Source organism: Centruroides vittatus, unplaced genomic scaffold, assembly GCF_030686945.1.
Source record: "Centruroides vittatus isolate TY-2023 unplaced genomic scaffold, ASM3068694v2 contig_546, whole genome shotgun sequence".
In the NCBI taxonomy this organism is placed as follows: Eukaryota; Metazoa; Arthropoda; class Arachnida; order Scorpiones; family Buthidae; genus Centruroides; species Centruroides vittatus.
Genome location: NW_027122322.1, coordinates 774,137 through 790,365, shown reverse-complemented (window position 1 = coordinate 790,365; position 16,229 = coordinate 774,137). Strand labels below are relative to the sequence as shown.

At 35.0% G+C, this 16,229-nt stretch overlaps 3 protein-coding genes across 3 annotated transcripts; 1 reads left to right on the top strand and 2 right to left on the bottom strand.

The window, feature by feature from the left end:
- Positions 1-3,209: 3,209 nt before the first annotated feature.
- Positions 3,210-4,838, bottom strand: LOC136978550 (uncharacterized). The gene has a single exon (XM_067274266.1). It carries the CDS (start codon positions 4,836-4,838, stop codon positions 3,210-3,212), a length of 1,629 nt encoding a protein of 542 aa, XP_067130367.1.
- A 1,478-nt stretch (positions 4,839-6,316) lies between these two features.
- LOC136978566 (urease subunit alpha-like) lies at positions 6,317-12,130 on the top strand. Its single transcript, XM_067274287.1, is given in 24 exon segments — positions 6,317-6,463; positions 6,584-6,718; positions 6,796-6,862; positions 6,937-7,019; positions 7,133-7,231; positions 7,303-7,455; positions 7,542-7,619; positions 7,690-7,769; positions 7,844-7,949; positions 8,014-8,062; positions 8,065-8,093; positions 8,162-8,248; positions 8,322-8,447; positions 8,519-8,790; positions 8,859-8,908; positions 8,991-9,063; positions 9,126-9,207; positions 10,692-10,936; positions 11,002-11,116; positions 11,190-11,378; positions 11,447-11,546; positions 11,606-11,712; positions 11,789-11,912; positions 11,994-12,130. Coding segments are annotated over 23 exon segments (2,553 nt in total). The 5' UTR covers positions 6,317-6,463; positions 6,584-6,592; the 3' UTR covers positions 12,107-12,130.
- A 32-nt stretch (positions 12,131-12,162) lies between these two features.
- On the bottom strand, positions 12,163-16,153 carry LOC136978567 (P-selectin-like). The gene is made up of 10 exons (XM_067274288.1): positions 15,700-16,153; positions 14,279-14,302; positions 14,036-14,206; positions 13,773-13,967; positions 13,536-13,709; positions 13,283-13,468; positions 13,023-13,202; positions 12,770-12,949; positions 12,523-12,702; positions 12,163-12,444 (listed from the first exon to the last, which is right to left on the bottom strand). Exons 1-10 carry the CDS (start codon positions 15,731-15,733, stop codon positions 12,194-12,196), a joined length of 1,575 nt encoding a protein of 524 aa, XP_067130389.1. The 5' UTR covers positions 15,734-16,153; the 3' UTR covers positions 12,163-12,193.
- Positions 16,154-16,229: the final 76 nt, after the last annotated feature.

The following is a 16,229-nucleotide window of genomic DNA, read 5'->3' as shown; positions in this document are numbered from 1 at the left end:
TTAAAGTATAAAAAAGTACATAAAATTAACTGGTTTTGTAAGTATTTGCCAATTTCCTATTATAAAAAGTTGACTAATTATTTTAACGTTTAAAAATTCATAGAAACTTTATTTTATTATTGTATAATATTAATTAAAATAAGTATTGCAGTCGAAGATTATGCAAGAATTGTTCGGCTTTGTTTTAAAAAACATTTTTATTAAAAACACAGAAAAAGCTGCTTAGAAAAGAATTTCAATGGTGAAGAGTGATCTAGAAGTAAGACATTTTAATTATTTTTATAATAAAATAAATTTTCATTATCGATTATCAGAATTTATTAGATTTACTTTGAATAATTTTAATTAAAATTATGATTAATTTTGGAAAAATATTATTCAAGATGAAGTAAAGTAAGTACTGAAACATGCCATAAATTATTTCGGTTAATAAATAAATTAAATAGAGCAATATTTTATATATTATAAGGAGTATACGGTTATTGAATTAAGTTATTTGAATATTGTGAAAATGTTAGATAAATATATCTTTTATTTATATTTTTCTAACTCTACAATATTGCGAAATGTTCTTGTTAAAGATATGTTTACGCTCCAATGAAGTTCAATGTAAGCTTAAAATCTAGGTCAATGATAGAAATTTATTGCAAATTTTATTCTATTTTTATAAAAAGACTTTAGTGACAACTTTTTAATTGAATTTTTATACATTAAAAATATCAATTTTAGAAATTCTTTATTTAAGTAAGGGTAAAATGTTTTTAAAAGTTGCTTCATAGGAATACTTATCAAATTTAATAATTTTTATTTAAAATGAGAGAGACATTTTAGATTATTTCTTTATAAAATTGATATCCAAAGAAAATGGATTGTAAATTTTATTTCATTTTTAATTAAATTTTAAAATTTATTATGACATATTTTTCTTAGTTACAATTACATTACATTTTAAAACTATTCTTAATTGGAGAACTGACTCATTTTCCTGTACTAATTCTAATGTGTTGCCGCAATATACAGGGTGGTTATAATTAAACAGATGGTGTTTAGAGTTACGTATAGAAATAATGGGCCGGATCATTAGTTTTTAACTGTGAGATTTCGATTCAAATAAAGTTTAGTTCTAAAATTTTCCGAAAGTGAAAATTTGGTGCTAATATTGTTGCAGTAGATACGTTATCAGACATTCAAGCAATGAGAGACAAAGTGCAATGATTTTATTGCAATTTAGTACGGCGATTACAGATTTCGTGAGTTGTAACTTCCCATAACTTGCGATGTGACGTGGTAATTGGACACATGGAAATGTTCAGGTTTCCAATAAGTCAGACTAGCGGTTTTACTTTACGTGCCATCCATCATCTCCATTCTAACACACGCATTTAATGAACAGCAATACACAACGTAACTGACATTGGGTGCAGTTGCTCACGTGTAGCGAAATTCTCTTAAGACAACTAATTTAGGAAAATTGCCCCGATAACCATGGTTCTTCAAGTATCCTCATAATTACCATACTTGAAAATTTTAATCGTTGCGGCCATGGTGTTGGAAATGATCGACTAATTACATTTTCATTGGTGAAGTGCTGACGCGATAACCTTTGCACATTGATACTGTGATATGAGATGATGATCCATCTTGCACATAAATCCAATTTCGTTGCTGAAGTGCAGAGATGACAAAATGTCTCCATACTTATTGTCATTGATGGTGTTTTCTTTAAAAGAAACTTTACGGTACAATGATGAAGGGTGCCTCGAACTCTCACCATTCTGTGATTTTTGGTTGATAAAAGAGAATTTGTTGATAAACGTGTGGGTTTTCTCTGGATCAAACACGACACTTGCGAGTGTCCACCATACCATTCAATAGCTTTATCGGTCAACAAAATTTGCCAGGCCACGAATTGTCGGTCATCATACGAGCAATGAATGATATAGTAAATGTTTTCCTTACAGTAATCGGAAAATATTGGCCGCAAAACTTTCATACTGTAGGATAGGTCATGCGCAACGACTGTGATATAAGCGCAGGGACGAAGGTACTGGGGGTTTGAGGGGGCGTCCCTTCCACTTATATCAGCAAGTTCCGTCGAATGGTCGGCAAACTCACGCACCAAACAAAAACAATATCATAGGCGCTGTAGCGCTCTGTCACACGTAATGTTAAAATACCGACAGGAAACTACAGACTACCACGAAACCTGGACACCCAACCTCTTCCTCGATTTCATGCCCTTTCATTAACTCCTAATTGCTTTGCCTTAAAACCGATCTGCACCAAATTTTTCATATATATTCTCTGAGATCCAGAAGAAAATATGGATTTATAGACACGAAATCTGGACGCCCCACTCTTCTGATTTGATCTCTTCCACCTTTCGTGATAAACATAATTCGTGTAATACAGTTATCATTTTAACCTTTATCCTTCTTACTTTTTGGTCGGGAAATGCTGGACATATCTGCTAATTACTAATAAAAACAAATAATTATGAACCCTCATAGAAATATAAATTTTTAAAATACTCGGAACTAATTATTTGTCTCCACATTGCCTATCCTTGGAAAATTTTCTGTGGACCTCCACGTTCTAAACACTAGGAGTGGAACTGTTTCTAGTAGTACCGAGTCCGGAACGGTTCTGATTCGGAAGTACCGACTTTTAGAATGTAGAATTATAATGAAAACTACTTTACTATAAAGTTATCAATGACTGAAAAATACTTGAAATACTATTAAAAACTGCTAAAACCAAATTCAAAAAGTAAAGCTTAGCGGAAAATCTACGTAAAGGAAACTTTTGAAAGTTGTGGCATAAGAATACGGGGAGCAGATTTGACAGTAAGATTAACAGTGAACTCTTTAATTTAACAGTGAACGTGCTAGAACTCTTTAATTTATATATATACACTAGACAATTTTAATTAGTAAAAAGATTATTTGAGATTTATGTAAAAATAAAAGTATTAAATAATGGAAAAGCCAATTTCCCCTATAGGCTAAACAGTTTCGAATTTCTAGATTCAAACGTTCCGAACGATTCAAAATTGAAAGTAAAATCGAATAAAGCATTAATTGCTGTTTATTAAAATGGATTTGGCTACTCTTTACCAATAAAAACGTGGCTCTGAAAAGAGCCGTTTGGTCACTAGATTACGGTAATCTAGCAATTCCGTTTCCGGTCGTCGGGGACGTTGGTAAAGATTACCGTTCTACTTTCTTTCTGCCGCGACTGCCTCTTCTACGAGATCTTCCACTTCGTCCCTTGCCGCTCTTAGATCGTCCTCTTTCTTTTCTCTCTGCCGTCCAAAAAGGATCTTTTCTCTCTGCCGTCCAAAAAGGACCTTTTCTCTCTGCCGTCCAAAAAGGACCTTTTCTCTCTGCCGTCCAAAAAGGATCTTTTCTCTCTGCCGTCCAAAAAGGACCTTTTCTCTCTGCCGTCCAAAAAGGATCTTTTCTCTCTGCCGTCCAAAAAGGATCTTTTCTCTCTGCCGTCCAAAAAGGACCTTTTCTCTCTGCCGTCCAAAAAGGATCTTTTCTCTCTGCCGTCCAAAAAGGACCTTTTCTCTCTGCCGTCCAAAAAGGACCTTTTCTCTCTGCCGTCCAAAAAGGACCTTTTCTCTCTGCCGTCCAAAAAGGATCTTTTCTCTCTGCCGTCCAAAAAGGACCTTTTCTCTCTGCCGTCCAAAAAGGATCTTTTCTCTCTGCCGTCCAAAAAGGATCTTTTCTCTCTGCCGTCCAAAAAGGATCTTTTCTCTCTGCCGTCCAAAAAGGACCTTTTCTCTCTGCCGTCCAAAAAGGACTTTTCTCTCTGCCGTCCAAAAAGGATCTTTTCTCTCTGCCGTCCAAAAAGGATCTTTTCTCTCTGCCGTCCAAAAAGGACCTTTTCTCTCTGCCGTCCAAAAAGGACCTTTTCTCTCTGCCGTCCAAAAAGGACCTTTTCTCTCTGCCGTCCAAAAAGGATCTTTTCTCTCTGCCGTCCAAAAAGGACCTTTTCTCTCTGCCGTCCAAAAAGGACCTTTTCTCTCTGCCGTCCAAAAAGGACCTTTTCTCTCTGCCGTCCAAAAAGGACCTTTTCTCTCTGCCGTCCAAAAAGGACCTTTTCTCTCTGCCGTCCAAAAAGGACCTTTTCTCTCTGCCGTCCAAAAAGGACCTTTTCTCTCTGCCGTCCAAAAAGGACCTTTTCTCTCTGCCGTCCAAAAAGGACCTTTTCTCTCTGCCGTCCAAAAAGGACCTTTTCTCTCTGCCGTCCAAAAAGGACCTTTTCTCTCTGCCGTCCAAAAAGGACCTTTTCTCTCTGCCGTCCAAAAAGGACCTTTTCTCTCTGCCGTCCAAAAAGGACCTTTTCTCTCTGCCGTCCAAAAAGGACCTTTTCTCTCTGCCGTCCAAAAAGGACCTTTTCTCTCTGCCGTCCAAAAAGGACCTTTTCTCTCTGCCGTCCAAAAAGGACCTTTTCTCTCTGCCGTCCAAAAAGGACCTTTTCTCTCTGCCGTCCAAAAAGGACCTTTTCTCTCTGCCGTCCAAAAAGGACCTTTTCTCTCTGCCGTCCAAAAAGGACCTTTTCTCTCTGCCGTCCAAAAAGGACCTTTTCTCTCTGCCGTCCAAAAAGGACCTTTTCTCTCTGCCGTCCAAAAAGGACCTTTTCTCTCTGCCGTCCAAAAAGGACCTTTTCTCTCTGCCGTCCAAAAAGGACCTTTTCTCTCTGCCGTCCAAAAAGGATCTTTTCTCTCTGCCGTCCAAAAAGGATCTTTTCTCTCTGCCGTCCAAAAAGGATCTTTTCTCTCTGCCGTCCAAAAAGGTTTTTTTTCTCCCTGCCATCCTTTTTGCATCCATCGTCTTCTCCTCCTTTTTCTCGCCCTCGATCTTTTCCTAAGTGTTCTCCTTCTTCCAATGTCGTTTCTTACTTTTCTGCTGAAGTCGCCGGCAGTCAGTTTCTTCACCTGAGAGGAATCCTCCTCCGACACGGAGGGAGTGAGAGCGCGTTTTCTCTTTTGCCTTTCACCACGATCATCCATGATCTTCTTTTTCTTCGCAACGAAAGCAGAAAACTGAATTCGATGTTTCGAACGACGTTTAAAGAAACGATTCTGTTCTACGTCAATCGAATATTTAAATTTAATTTTTGTTTTTTCTTTGAAACGAGACAGTTGTAATTTCATTAGCGTTATTTAAAATGTTTGTGGCAGTAATTTAAAATAATATAATGTCTTAATTTAAGAAAATTTCATGAATAAGTTTAATGTTTTCGCAGTTTATATATTGAGAGCGTGAAAAACGTCGACGTGGTGTAATATTCTTACTTCTAATCGATAACAAATGCTTTCGTCGGACGACCGTTATGTAACGTTGTCACGTTTTGTGAACTTTGATTTCAGTTGATGCGCGAAGTATTATTTCAAACACAAGAGTTTGGCTTACTGTTAATACGTATCACGCGTATGTATTAATACAGGAAATTCTCGTTAGTTCGAAATTGAAGGGACGAGATAATCTCGACTTCGAATTATTCGAGATTTACATTTATGCCAAATGCTATGAAATTGATGTAATTTATTAAGCAAACAGAGTACGGCTACAAGTAAAGAATGTTATTTTCGTTAATTAATAATAATATAAATGTGAAAGTAAACAGTGCGTGTCCGGTGAGAACCTCGCATTTCGCCTGATAGGTTTTATAAAAAGTAAAAGAGAATTCCTCGAACTGTAGCCCAAATTATTTTAAAGTTGCCCAAAAAGCAGTAGGTCCCCCGAATGTAATAGCCTAGAGCTGTGCAAATATCTATCTGATACTTGCAGCCCAATATCGCAATCCCGAAAATCAGCCGTACTTCATGAAATAGAGGAAAAAAAAGGTAGTCCCTGGGTAAGGTAACACCCGAAAAATGTGTTACTGTAAAAGCAAAGCCTTATTGTCCAGATTAGAGTCGTTCTCGGTCTATTGTTCTCTTATAGTATGGAAGCATTTCGATCCAAGCGAACGTGTTAACGCGTATGACAATTGGAATTAAAAATATTCTTCTGTATAAAATTATAAAGCAAACTAATAACGTGATTATATTAATGTTATCGTTTGAATTAATCTCCTCCGTTTAACTTTGGATACATTTAAACATCGATATCTCCATGCTGTAAATAGTATCTGTACATTTAAATTCCAGGAAAATAATCTCTTCATTTAATTTTATATCCTGTTCTAATTACACGAGTATTAATAATTTATGCATATATTTTCGTATTATACTACACGTATGTATTATATACCCTTTAAATGATGCAGATCCATTCCAGAAATAAAAATAACTCGTTATTATGTTGCTACTTATGTTTAATTAGACGAGATATTTGCTCTACATTCGAAAGGTTATTACCATTATCCGTAGTGAGAGATGCCTTTGATAGTTGACAATTGATAAACTGGTGACGGTTAGTTTATCATTTAAATTCTTGTTCCTAAAGGGGTGAGTTGGTTATTTTATTATATTTTAAACGGATGTATTATATGGAAAATAGCCATTTTGTTCTTTTTAATTTATACCAAACTCTAATGTAGTTTTAAAAAATATTATTTTAAATTTTAGTTTTAAAAGATGAGACTTTCTCCTAGAGAAAGAGACGGTCTTTTATTGCACGAGGCAGGATTTGTGGCACAGAAAAGATTGGCTCGAGGATTGAGATTAAATCACCCGGAAGTTATAGCGTTAATTTCGTCACAGGTTAATTAATTTTAAATTAATATGGCTAATTTTCTAATTTTTCTATCTTAATCATTGTTTTATTTTTAAATCGACAGATACAAGAATTAATTAGAGATGGATTAAGTGTTTCGGAATTAATGAACTTGGGAAAGCAGATGCTGGGTGTTTATATAAAACATTAATTTATATTTATCGGTAAACGGTGATTACATTTTAAATTATTTCTTACGATTTAGGGTTTAGACAGGTAATGCCTGGAATATCTGAAATGATTCCCGAAATTCAGGTCGAAGGTACCTTTCCCGATGGAACGAAACTAGTGAGCGACTTCTTCTATATTAAATATACACACCCAATTAACTTATATCATTAAAGATGATTTCGACGATAATGGTGACGAATACACTAAAATATTTTTAATCCGAATTTCAGGTGACAATTCACGAACCGATCTGTCGTCGAGATGGCGATTTACATCTTGCACTTCAAGGAAGTTTCCTTCCTGTACCCGATCTTCACCTGTTTAATAAGGTAGCGTTGTAATTCCGGTTTCTATTTTTTTAATTAAACTGTTTGAAAGTTCGTTTATACTTAATATTTAGGGCGAAAACAACGAAGAATATGATCCTTCCATCAATAAAATTCTAGACTCTTCTCCTGGGAAATTTCTTCTGGAAAGCAAACCGATTGAAATGAATGTTGGAAGGAAAACCATTCTGTTAAAGGTTTCTAGTATCTGCGACAGACCAATTCAAGTAAAAAGAATTTCTCAATTATAAAGTAGACGGTCTTAACTTTATAAATATGTAAATATATGCGATTGTTCTTCGATCCACGGTAGATCGGCAGCCATTATAACTTCATAGAAGCCAACAAACATCTTATTTTTGACCGCAGATTGTCTTACGGAATGAGATTGGTAATGCATTTAGGATATAAATTCCCATTTTAGAATGCACTTTACATATTGAATGTAAAATTATCGATAGAATAAACCATCGGGAACATCGATTAGGTTCGAACCGGGAGAAACTAAAATCGTCCCACTTGTGGAAATTGGAGGAAGAAGGTATAATTACGATCCACCGAATTGACATTTGGCAATAAATTGTTAATTATTTAATTGTCTTTTAACGTTTACAGAATAATAAGAGGAGGAAATGATCTTTGCAACGGGCCCGTTGACCCTAAATTTCTTCCCGACATCATGAAACGAATTACAGAGAGAGGTTTTGGACACGAAGAACAGGTATATTTCTGTATATTAATTTTTGTATTTACACAAATTTCGTGTTTACAATTATTAATTTTAGAACGAACAACAACCGTCGGGTATATGCACCATGCCTCGATTACAATACGCATGACTTACGGACCCACTGTGGGAGACAAAGTAACAATTATTTTGCCTACAAGTTTACTTATTTACTTATTTTTATTAAGGATGTTCGTTATTCTTAGGTACGACTCGGTGATACTTGTTTAGTGATCGAAGTTACCGAAGATTTGACATATTATGGAGACGAATGCAAATTTGGTGCGGGAAAAGTTAGTGCAAAAAGATTTTTAAGTGTTTGAGTTAAATAGATTTAGCAGATATTAAATATTTTGTTACTTTTAGGTATTACGAGAGGGAATGGGGCAAGAACCGAACGTAATGTCCGAACAATATTTAGATTGCGTCATCACAAATGCTCTAATCTTAGACGCCGTCACCGGAATTATTAAAGCGGATGTGGGAATTAAAGTGACGAAAACATCAATTTTTATATCCTTTTTAAAAAATTATTCTTAAATTTTCTAATTTTTCGAACGTAGAATGGAAGAATTTCTGGTATCGGCAAAGCGGGAAATCCCGATATTATGGACAAAGTGGATCCAAACATGAGCGTGGGTGTGGGAACGGAAGCAATATCGGGAGAAGGTCTTATTCTAACTGCCGGAGGAATCGATTCGCACGTGCATTTCATTTGCCCACAGTTAATACCGGAAGCCTTTGCTTCGGGAGTGACTACTCTGTTGGGTGGGGGTACCGGACCGGCTACCGGTACATGCGCCACAACTTGCACACCCGGTCCAAATAATATAAAGTTGGTTTTAAAATATATGGAATAACGAAATACATACCTTTTCATTAATGCTAAAACACGTTTTACAGGTTTATGATTCAAAGCACAGACAAATTTCCTCTAAATTTTGGTTTTACTGGTTTGTTTTTCTTCAAATAATAATAATAATAATAACGGTTATTTGCCGTACATCCTAAGGGTAAACATTATTTCGATTTCAGGCAAAGGAAACACATCGTGTGTCGAAGATTATGCGATAGAAATAGAAGAACAAGTAGCAGCTGGTGCAATTGGGTAAGTTTTTTGGTTTGATTTTAATTTCGGATTTTCATATAATATCCTATAAATTTTTTAAGCTTAAAACTGCACGAAGATTGGGGCACTACGCCTTCGGCCATTGATGCTTGTCTTCGAGTTGCCGATGAATGTGACGTTCAAGTAAGTTTAAATTTGTAATTCATTGATTACTTTTAGTATTATAAGTGACTAGATCTTTGTAAGAAATTGCGAATTAATGATTTTATTAATTTAACTATAAATGAGACGGTTAATGTGAGCCTAGGTATACAAAATGGCGGCGTTTCCGGTAACCTCGATGGCAAGTGTTTTTAGAAAAGAAATGTAGATGGCGCTGATAGTAATGATGCCTTCGTATGCAAATATCCATTAAAAAATTCCTTTCAGGAAACATGAGAAATAATGTGAATTTCGAATTTTTGTTACGATGTAGACGGATTATACACGTTGTTAATTTTTTAAAAGTGTCTGGGTTTTTTTCAAAGTTTGTACAATTTACTCGAAGTTTAAAGTTATCGAGAAGGAAAGTTTGTCAATGGTAATTAACATGATAAACGCGTCATTAATGTGTTTAATGCGTGTTAAATGTCATAAAAGTGTATTAAAGGTGTGTTAACATTGTGTAAGTGAGGTAAAAATTTTGTAAAGGGTTTATATGTGGTTCAAATTTGCGTTTAAAGTGTGCAAATGTGTGTTAAACATGTTAAATTTGTCATAACCAAGTATATGTAATAGTGATTTCCGACCGAAAGACAACGTGAACGACACATGGAAGGCTAGGTGGCCGTGGATCGCAGGTGCCAACCCTATGCAGGTGCAACCTCTATGGAGACGCCTATCGTAGATGAAAAAGCAAGAGATGTGAATCGTAAGACTGCAGTTCTTAAGAGGAGTCAAATTTATGTATAATACAGGCAAATTTTGTTCGAACCACTGATGTATAGAATCTCGTAATTCACTTCGTCCATGCATCGATTGAATTTATAGGTAGTATGACGACTTTTTTATTTTTCGTTTCTGGTCCAAGAGTAGGAAAAGTAACCAAAAGCAGGGGAAAAGTAAGTAGCAAATTTACGTTTTAAAAAAGATTAAATATATGCGCGTTTGTGTTATTGTCGACGGTCGCCATTTTGTATACCTAGGCTCACATTAACCAATGAGACAATACCAGTTAAAAATTGAGTTTTCAAAAAGCAAAATATTCAATGTACTAAAATTATTTAAGACAAACCAATTAAATATATGTTCAGATAGGCCTATAGATTTGTAAGTTTCTGCTAATATAAACAATATAAAACACAATGATCTTTCTTTTATCCATTATGAAAGTATTTGGAGTATTTTAGAAGATCCCATCGAATCGACATAAACGTTGAAATGTCAAGTTTTCTATTTAAAAATGTAGAATTTGAATTTTACAATAAAAACACTGATTTTAAATAGGTTATATGTATATTAATAGGTCCAATGTGTTTTGAGTTTTCTAGTGTATTCAAATTTTCATTATGTTTAATTGGAATTCATATCTGCCCTAAAATACATTGATAATTAATATTATATTCTTTTCTGTCTATGTCTTAAATACAAATTTGCATAAACTACTCAAGAAAAGTTCCCTTGTTTAGGTCATGATTCACACGGATACGTTAAACGAATCTTCGTGCGTGGAAGAAACGATCGAAGCGATCGATCGTAGAACAATCCATTCGTATCACAGTGAAGGAGCGGGTGGAGGACACGCCCCGGATATACTTAAAATCTGTAGCGAACCGAACGTTCTTCCCTCCTCTACAAATCCTACTCGTCCCTACACTACCAATACTCTGGACGAACATTTAGATATGTTGATGGTCTGCCACCATCTAAATAAGTAAGAATTTCAATAAATTTGTCACGCGTATTTGTTTTAGTTAGATAAATCGAGTGTCGTAACAGGGAATTGAAGGAAGATGTCGCTTTCGCGGAATCTCGTATCCGAGCCGAAACTATCGCCGCAGAAGACATTTTACACGATATCGGAGCCATAAGTATGATGTCTTCGGATTCTCAGGTATGGCATTTCAATTGCTGCGAAATTATTTTTAATTTTGTACGCGAAACAGACCGGATAATTCTATTTTTAGGCCATGGGCCGTATTGGAGAAATGATTACACGCACTTGGCAGACTGCGGATAAGATGAAAAAGCAATTCGGTCCTCTTCCGGAAGAAGTTGGCCGTAACGATAATTTCCGAGCTAAAAGATACGTTGCAAAATATACCATTAATCCCGCCATTGCTCACGGAATTCAAAATTATATTGGTTCAATAGAAGTAAAAGTAATTTTGTATTTAAAAAAATTGAAAACTACCGTATAAACCATGATCGTTTATATTTTCAGGTTGGCAAGTTAGCCGATTTGGTGTTATGGCATCCGGCATTCTTCGGTGCCAAACCACAGATGGTTATTAAGGGTGGACAAATAGCGCTAGCGCAAATGGGTATGCTAATTTATATTTAGTTAAATCGTTCTCTAGTTATAACTAAAATTTGGTTCCAGGATTAGCAAACGCATCGATTCCTACTCCGGAACCTGTAATCCAACGGAAAATGTTTGGATCCTACGGCAAATCCGTTGGACCACATTCCATAATATTTGTTTCCAAGGTTGTTGTCGGTTTTATTATTATTATTATTTTCGGAAATATTAATAACCAATAAAAATTCTTAACGTATTTTCAAGCTGTCGGTGGAAAGAGGAATTGTTAAAACATACGGTTTGGATAAGGAAATCGCAGCAGTATCCGGCTGTAGAAATCTTACTAAGAAGGACATGATCCTTAATGACAGCTTGCCGAAACTGAGAAGTAAACTTAACATTTTTATGATACTACTACTATATGTTTTGAAATCACGACATTAAGAATTATATATTTTTTGAATTACAGTTGACCCGGAGACTTATAAAGTGTACATGCTTGGAGAAGATGGAGAATGGCAACATTTAACTTGTTCTTCGTTATCCAGACTGCCTCTAACTCAGCGTTACTTTTTAATTTGATCGTGTGTATATAAAAACTTTTAAATCGAGATTCATTTTGATTTAAAAAACATTGATGCAGAGATTTAAATAAATTTACTAAAAAAATTATCGTTTTCCGAGCCAAATAACCCATAATGGAACTACACGATAAGTTGTCGTCGTCGTCGTTACGTAACGACGTTTACATATCGGTATATTTCCACTCCACTGACCATTGGCCAAACACACCAACGAATTCGATCCGGACTGGATGTATCCTTGATTGCATTTCACAACGCATACTCCTCCCACCTCGTTGTTACAGTTTACTAAATTTGCATTATTAGGGAGTTGAATTACGGGGCATATGGCTCTTCCTTAAAAATATTTTGAAACCGTGTTAGAGCGAATAAAATAAATGTTTTGCGATTGTAAACATAACATAGAATACTTACGTTGGCATAACGGGGGAGTGCCAGACCAGACACCGCCGGCTCGACACAATAGATTTTCGTTTCCGGATAAAACAAATCCATTGTTGCATTGAAAATAACACCACTGACCAATTTCTCCCGGGGAACATACTCCGCTTTGAATTCCATTTGCAGGCGCATTCAACGGCGGACAATTCACCTCTAAATTACAGAAATAAGATTACATTTCTTAAAATTTTTTTAATTCTAAAATGAAAATGCATTATACTTTCGCAATAAGGAGGATCCGTTGACCAAATTCCACCGGCTCGACAAACGATACTATTAGGACCTATCAGATTGTAACCGGATTTACAACTGAAGTAACACGACTGGCCGACTATTCCTGGACTACACGTTCCGCTGACGATACCTTCTTCGGTATTTGTAATTGCTGGACAATTACTAACTAAATAAAACGATAGTTTTTTTTATTTATCTGGCCAATCTTAAAATTTAATGAATGGATAAACTTAATTTACCTTGACAGGTGGGTGGTGGATTTGACCAAGTTCCGTTGGCTCGACATAATAAATTGCTACTGCCCGACATCGTATAACCTTCGTTACATTCGAAGTTACACCATTGATTGGGTTGACCGGGAGAACATATTCCATTGTATTTACCGTTTTGAGGAACGGGAAGCGAAGGACAAACAATAGCTAAGTAATTTGAAGAAAGTAAAATTCATTTAAAATTAGGCGCACTTTTATCAAAACGAGAGAAAAACATTACACGATACCTTGACACGTCGGTGGTGGCCCCGACCAAGATCCGTTTCTCAAACATAAAATATTGCTTAATCCAATTAATTGATATCCCGCGTTACAAGAAAACTGGCAGCTTTCTCCAATAATACCCGGTTGACAAACTCCAGAAACTCGTCCTCCATTCAAGCCAGTAATCGATGGACATTGCTCTCCCATGACTACGAAATTAGGAATATTCACTAACCGGAAATGTCAAATAAAACTTGGATTCAGTATTTCACTTACTGCAGGCATTACGTGCGCCGGTCCATCTTCCGTTAGGAAGGCATCTACGAACGTTGGTGCCACCGACGATATACGGAGGTCGACATCCAATTACGCATTGCGCACCCACATTTCTTTTACATTTATTTACGAAATAACCGTTGTTAGGACTGCGTAGTCTGCGGCAACGAACTCCTGAAATTTTTTTTTATAAATTAAAGGTTTGGTCCATCCGTAATTAATTAATTGTATTCTTACTTCTGCATTGTCCCGGATTTACTATCCAAATTGCGTCTTCCCCGTCGACATTGCAAGTGACGGCTCCGTTTCCAACTAGAGCGTAACCTCTTTTGCATCTCAATCGGCACTGAGAACCCAAATAATTCGGACAATTTTGAGGTAATTCGGCATGAGGAGGAAGGGCGGGAGTTTGTCTACATACAATTTGTCGATCTAAATTTAAAATAAATCTTGGTATCAGTTTAGGTTTCGTAAAAACCGGGAATCTAGAGCTAACGCACCTATGCAAGATGGTGGATTCCCCGACCAAACTCCATCTTGATTGCACTTTAAGATCGAATTTCCGAGTAATTCGTAACCGGGTTGGCATCTTATACGGCAAACGCTTCCAACCGAGTTGTCGCAGGAATCTATCCGACCAAATGTCGGTTGATACATTAACGGACATTGTCCTAATTTCGAAAAAGATAAATTGTTTAAAAAAATCATTTTTTACAAGCGAAAAGATTCAAAATATCACTTACCTAGTACAGTGTTCAGAGCTGTACCTATTCGTTAAAGAAACATCAATGATTGATTAGTATATTTCGTGATTCTGACTGTTAGTTACAGTTTAAACATATACAAATTACGTTTTTTTCAATGCAGAAATTAAATGAATGGCTATTTTTAGAAATAATTCAATTGAAATTGTCAAGCAAACAATACAAGAGGAAAAAGCTTTTATTGCAAATCATGAGGACATATGCAAACAGGATGTTGAATTAATTTCTGACTGGAATAAAAATTGATTCAGTCCTTATTACATCATTTTTTCGAAAAAAGGAGGAAGTTCCGACTAAAATAAATCAATTTTCAGAATAATACCTCCGTTGTTTTTCGGTTTCTTAAATAATGTTTGAACTATCCTGGTCCTCTCGTTGTAACCGGTAGCCAAGTAGTGAAGGCTCAAAATATTCGGGATAGACCACCCACGAAAAATTCCCGAGGTTGTAGTTTTAGTAGTGATGCCCAGTGTTAATCAGTCACGAACACAATAATTTTCTATTATCGTTCAGAATTAAGAACTGTTCAAATTAAGATTACATTCGATTGTGTTTGATAGGGAGAGGAAAACCGAAGGAAATTTTCCATTTTATTTAACATCGCATGGAAATCTCCATGGATTTTCTTACAATTCAAGAAAGTAGTCATTTAAAATAGTTAGTTTTTTTTTCTATTAATTAAACATCGATTGATCGATAGAATACAAATGAATGCCACCGTTAAAACGTGTTTCCAGTTAGCGATTTATTTTTATATTTAGATAAATTTTAATGTCGTTGATACATAAAAAAATCGAAAGAATATATATAATTATGTTTATTATTATTTTTCCCAACAAAAAAAAAATTAATATGGTTGACAAGTGCAAGGTTTACCATTAAGTTATGACCCTTTACGAGTCTTGTTCGGATTTATGACAATGGTTAGTCATTAGCGTGAACGAGACACGCAATGATTCAAACCTTAACATTGAATGATATAAAAATATATTTCCTATTAACTGATAAATCAGTACATTAGTAAATAATTAGTACATAATTTTATATTATTTTGAGCTCGGAAAAGATATTATGATTAACATTAGAATCTCAATCTCTGCATTTTGATGAAGCGGTATTTAAAAAATTATTTAAATATTCTAAAAGTATTACACCTTAAAACAAATGAGAATCTTCTGAAATAAAATTATGAAATTCAAGTTAAAATTAATATTCCTTTTAGTTAAAAGTAAAAATAATAATAATAATCATATCAAATTTACATAAAAATATTAAATGAATGGAATTTTCTAATACCTAAATGACAAATTTTGTCGCGTAAAATGTATTTAAAATACAAAGTAAACTTTATTCGTGAGATTTAATGAACATTAAATTATAAGAAACGTCAAAAAATTTACCTGTAAGGAAGATGAAGAGGATGGACAAAATCATTGTATACAAGAAAAGTTCGAATTGAATCGTTTATATAGTAGCGTGACAGATGCGATAACCAGAATGGAGATTATTTGCAGCGAAAATGAATTACTTCCATGTAAAAAGCATGCCATCAAGGCTTTTTCATTGATATGAATTCAGCTGTTCATACAACTTTACAATATATTTTTCTCTCCCCGTTTTTTGAATTTTTAATCTGTCGTATTTGACATGCAATTGAGGCCATAGTATTTCTTCTTCCCATTATTTAATTCAGTTTTCGACCCACGTGTAAAAACGATTTCCCTTACATATATATATATTTTATCTGAAACTGTGTTTGTGTTCCAAATTTCAATCAGAAATGGTGGAAAGTCTGAGCAAAAGCTGTTTTCTTCCGTTTTGATGAACCGAATACTTAAAATGGCTACTATAACAATTTGCCATGGCCAAATCTATACATAATTTAAGTCCTAAATTATGGCTCGTGCTTTTAAAATTATTTGGTAGATGG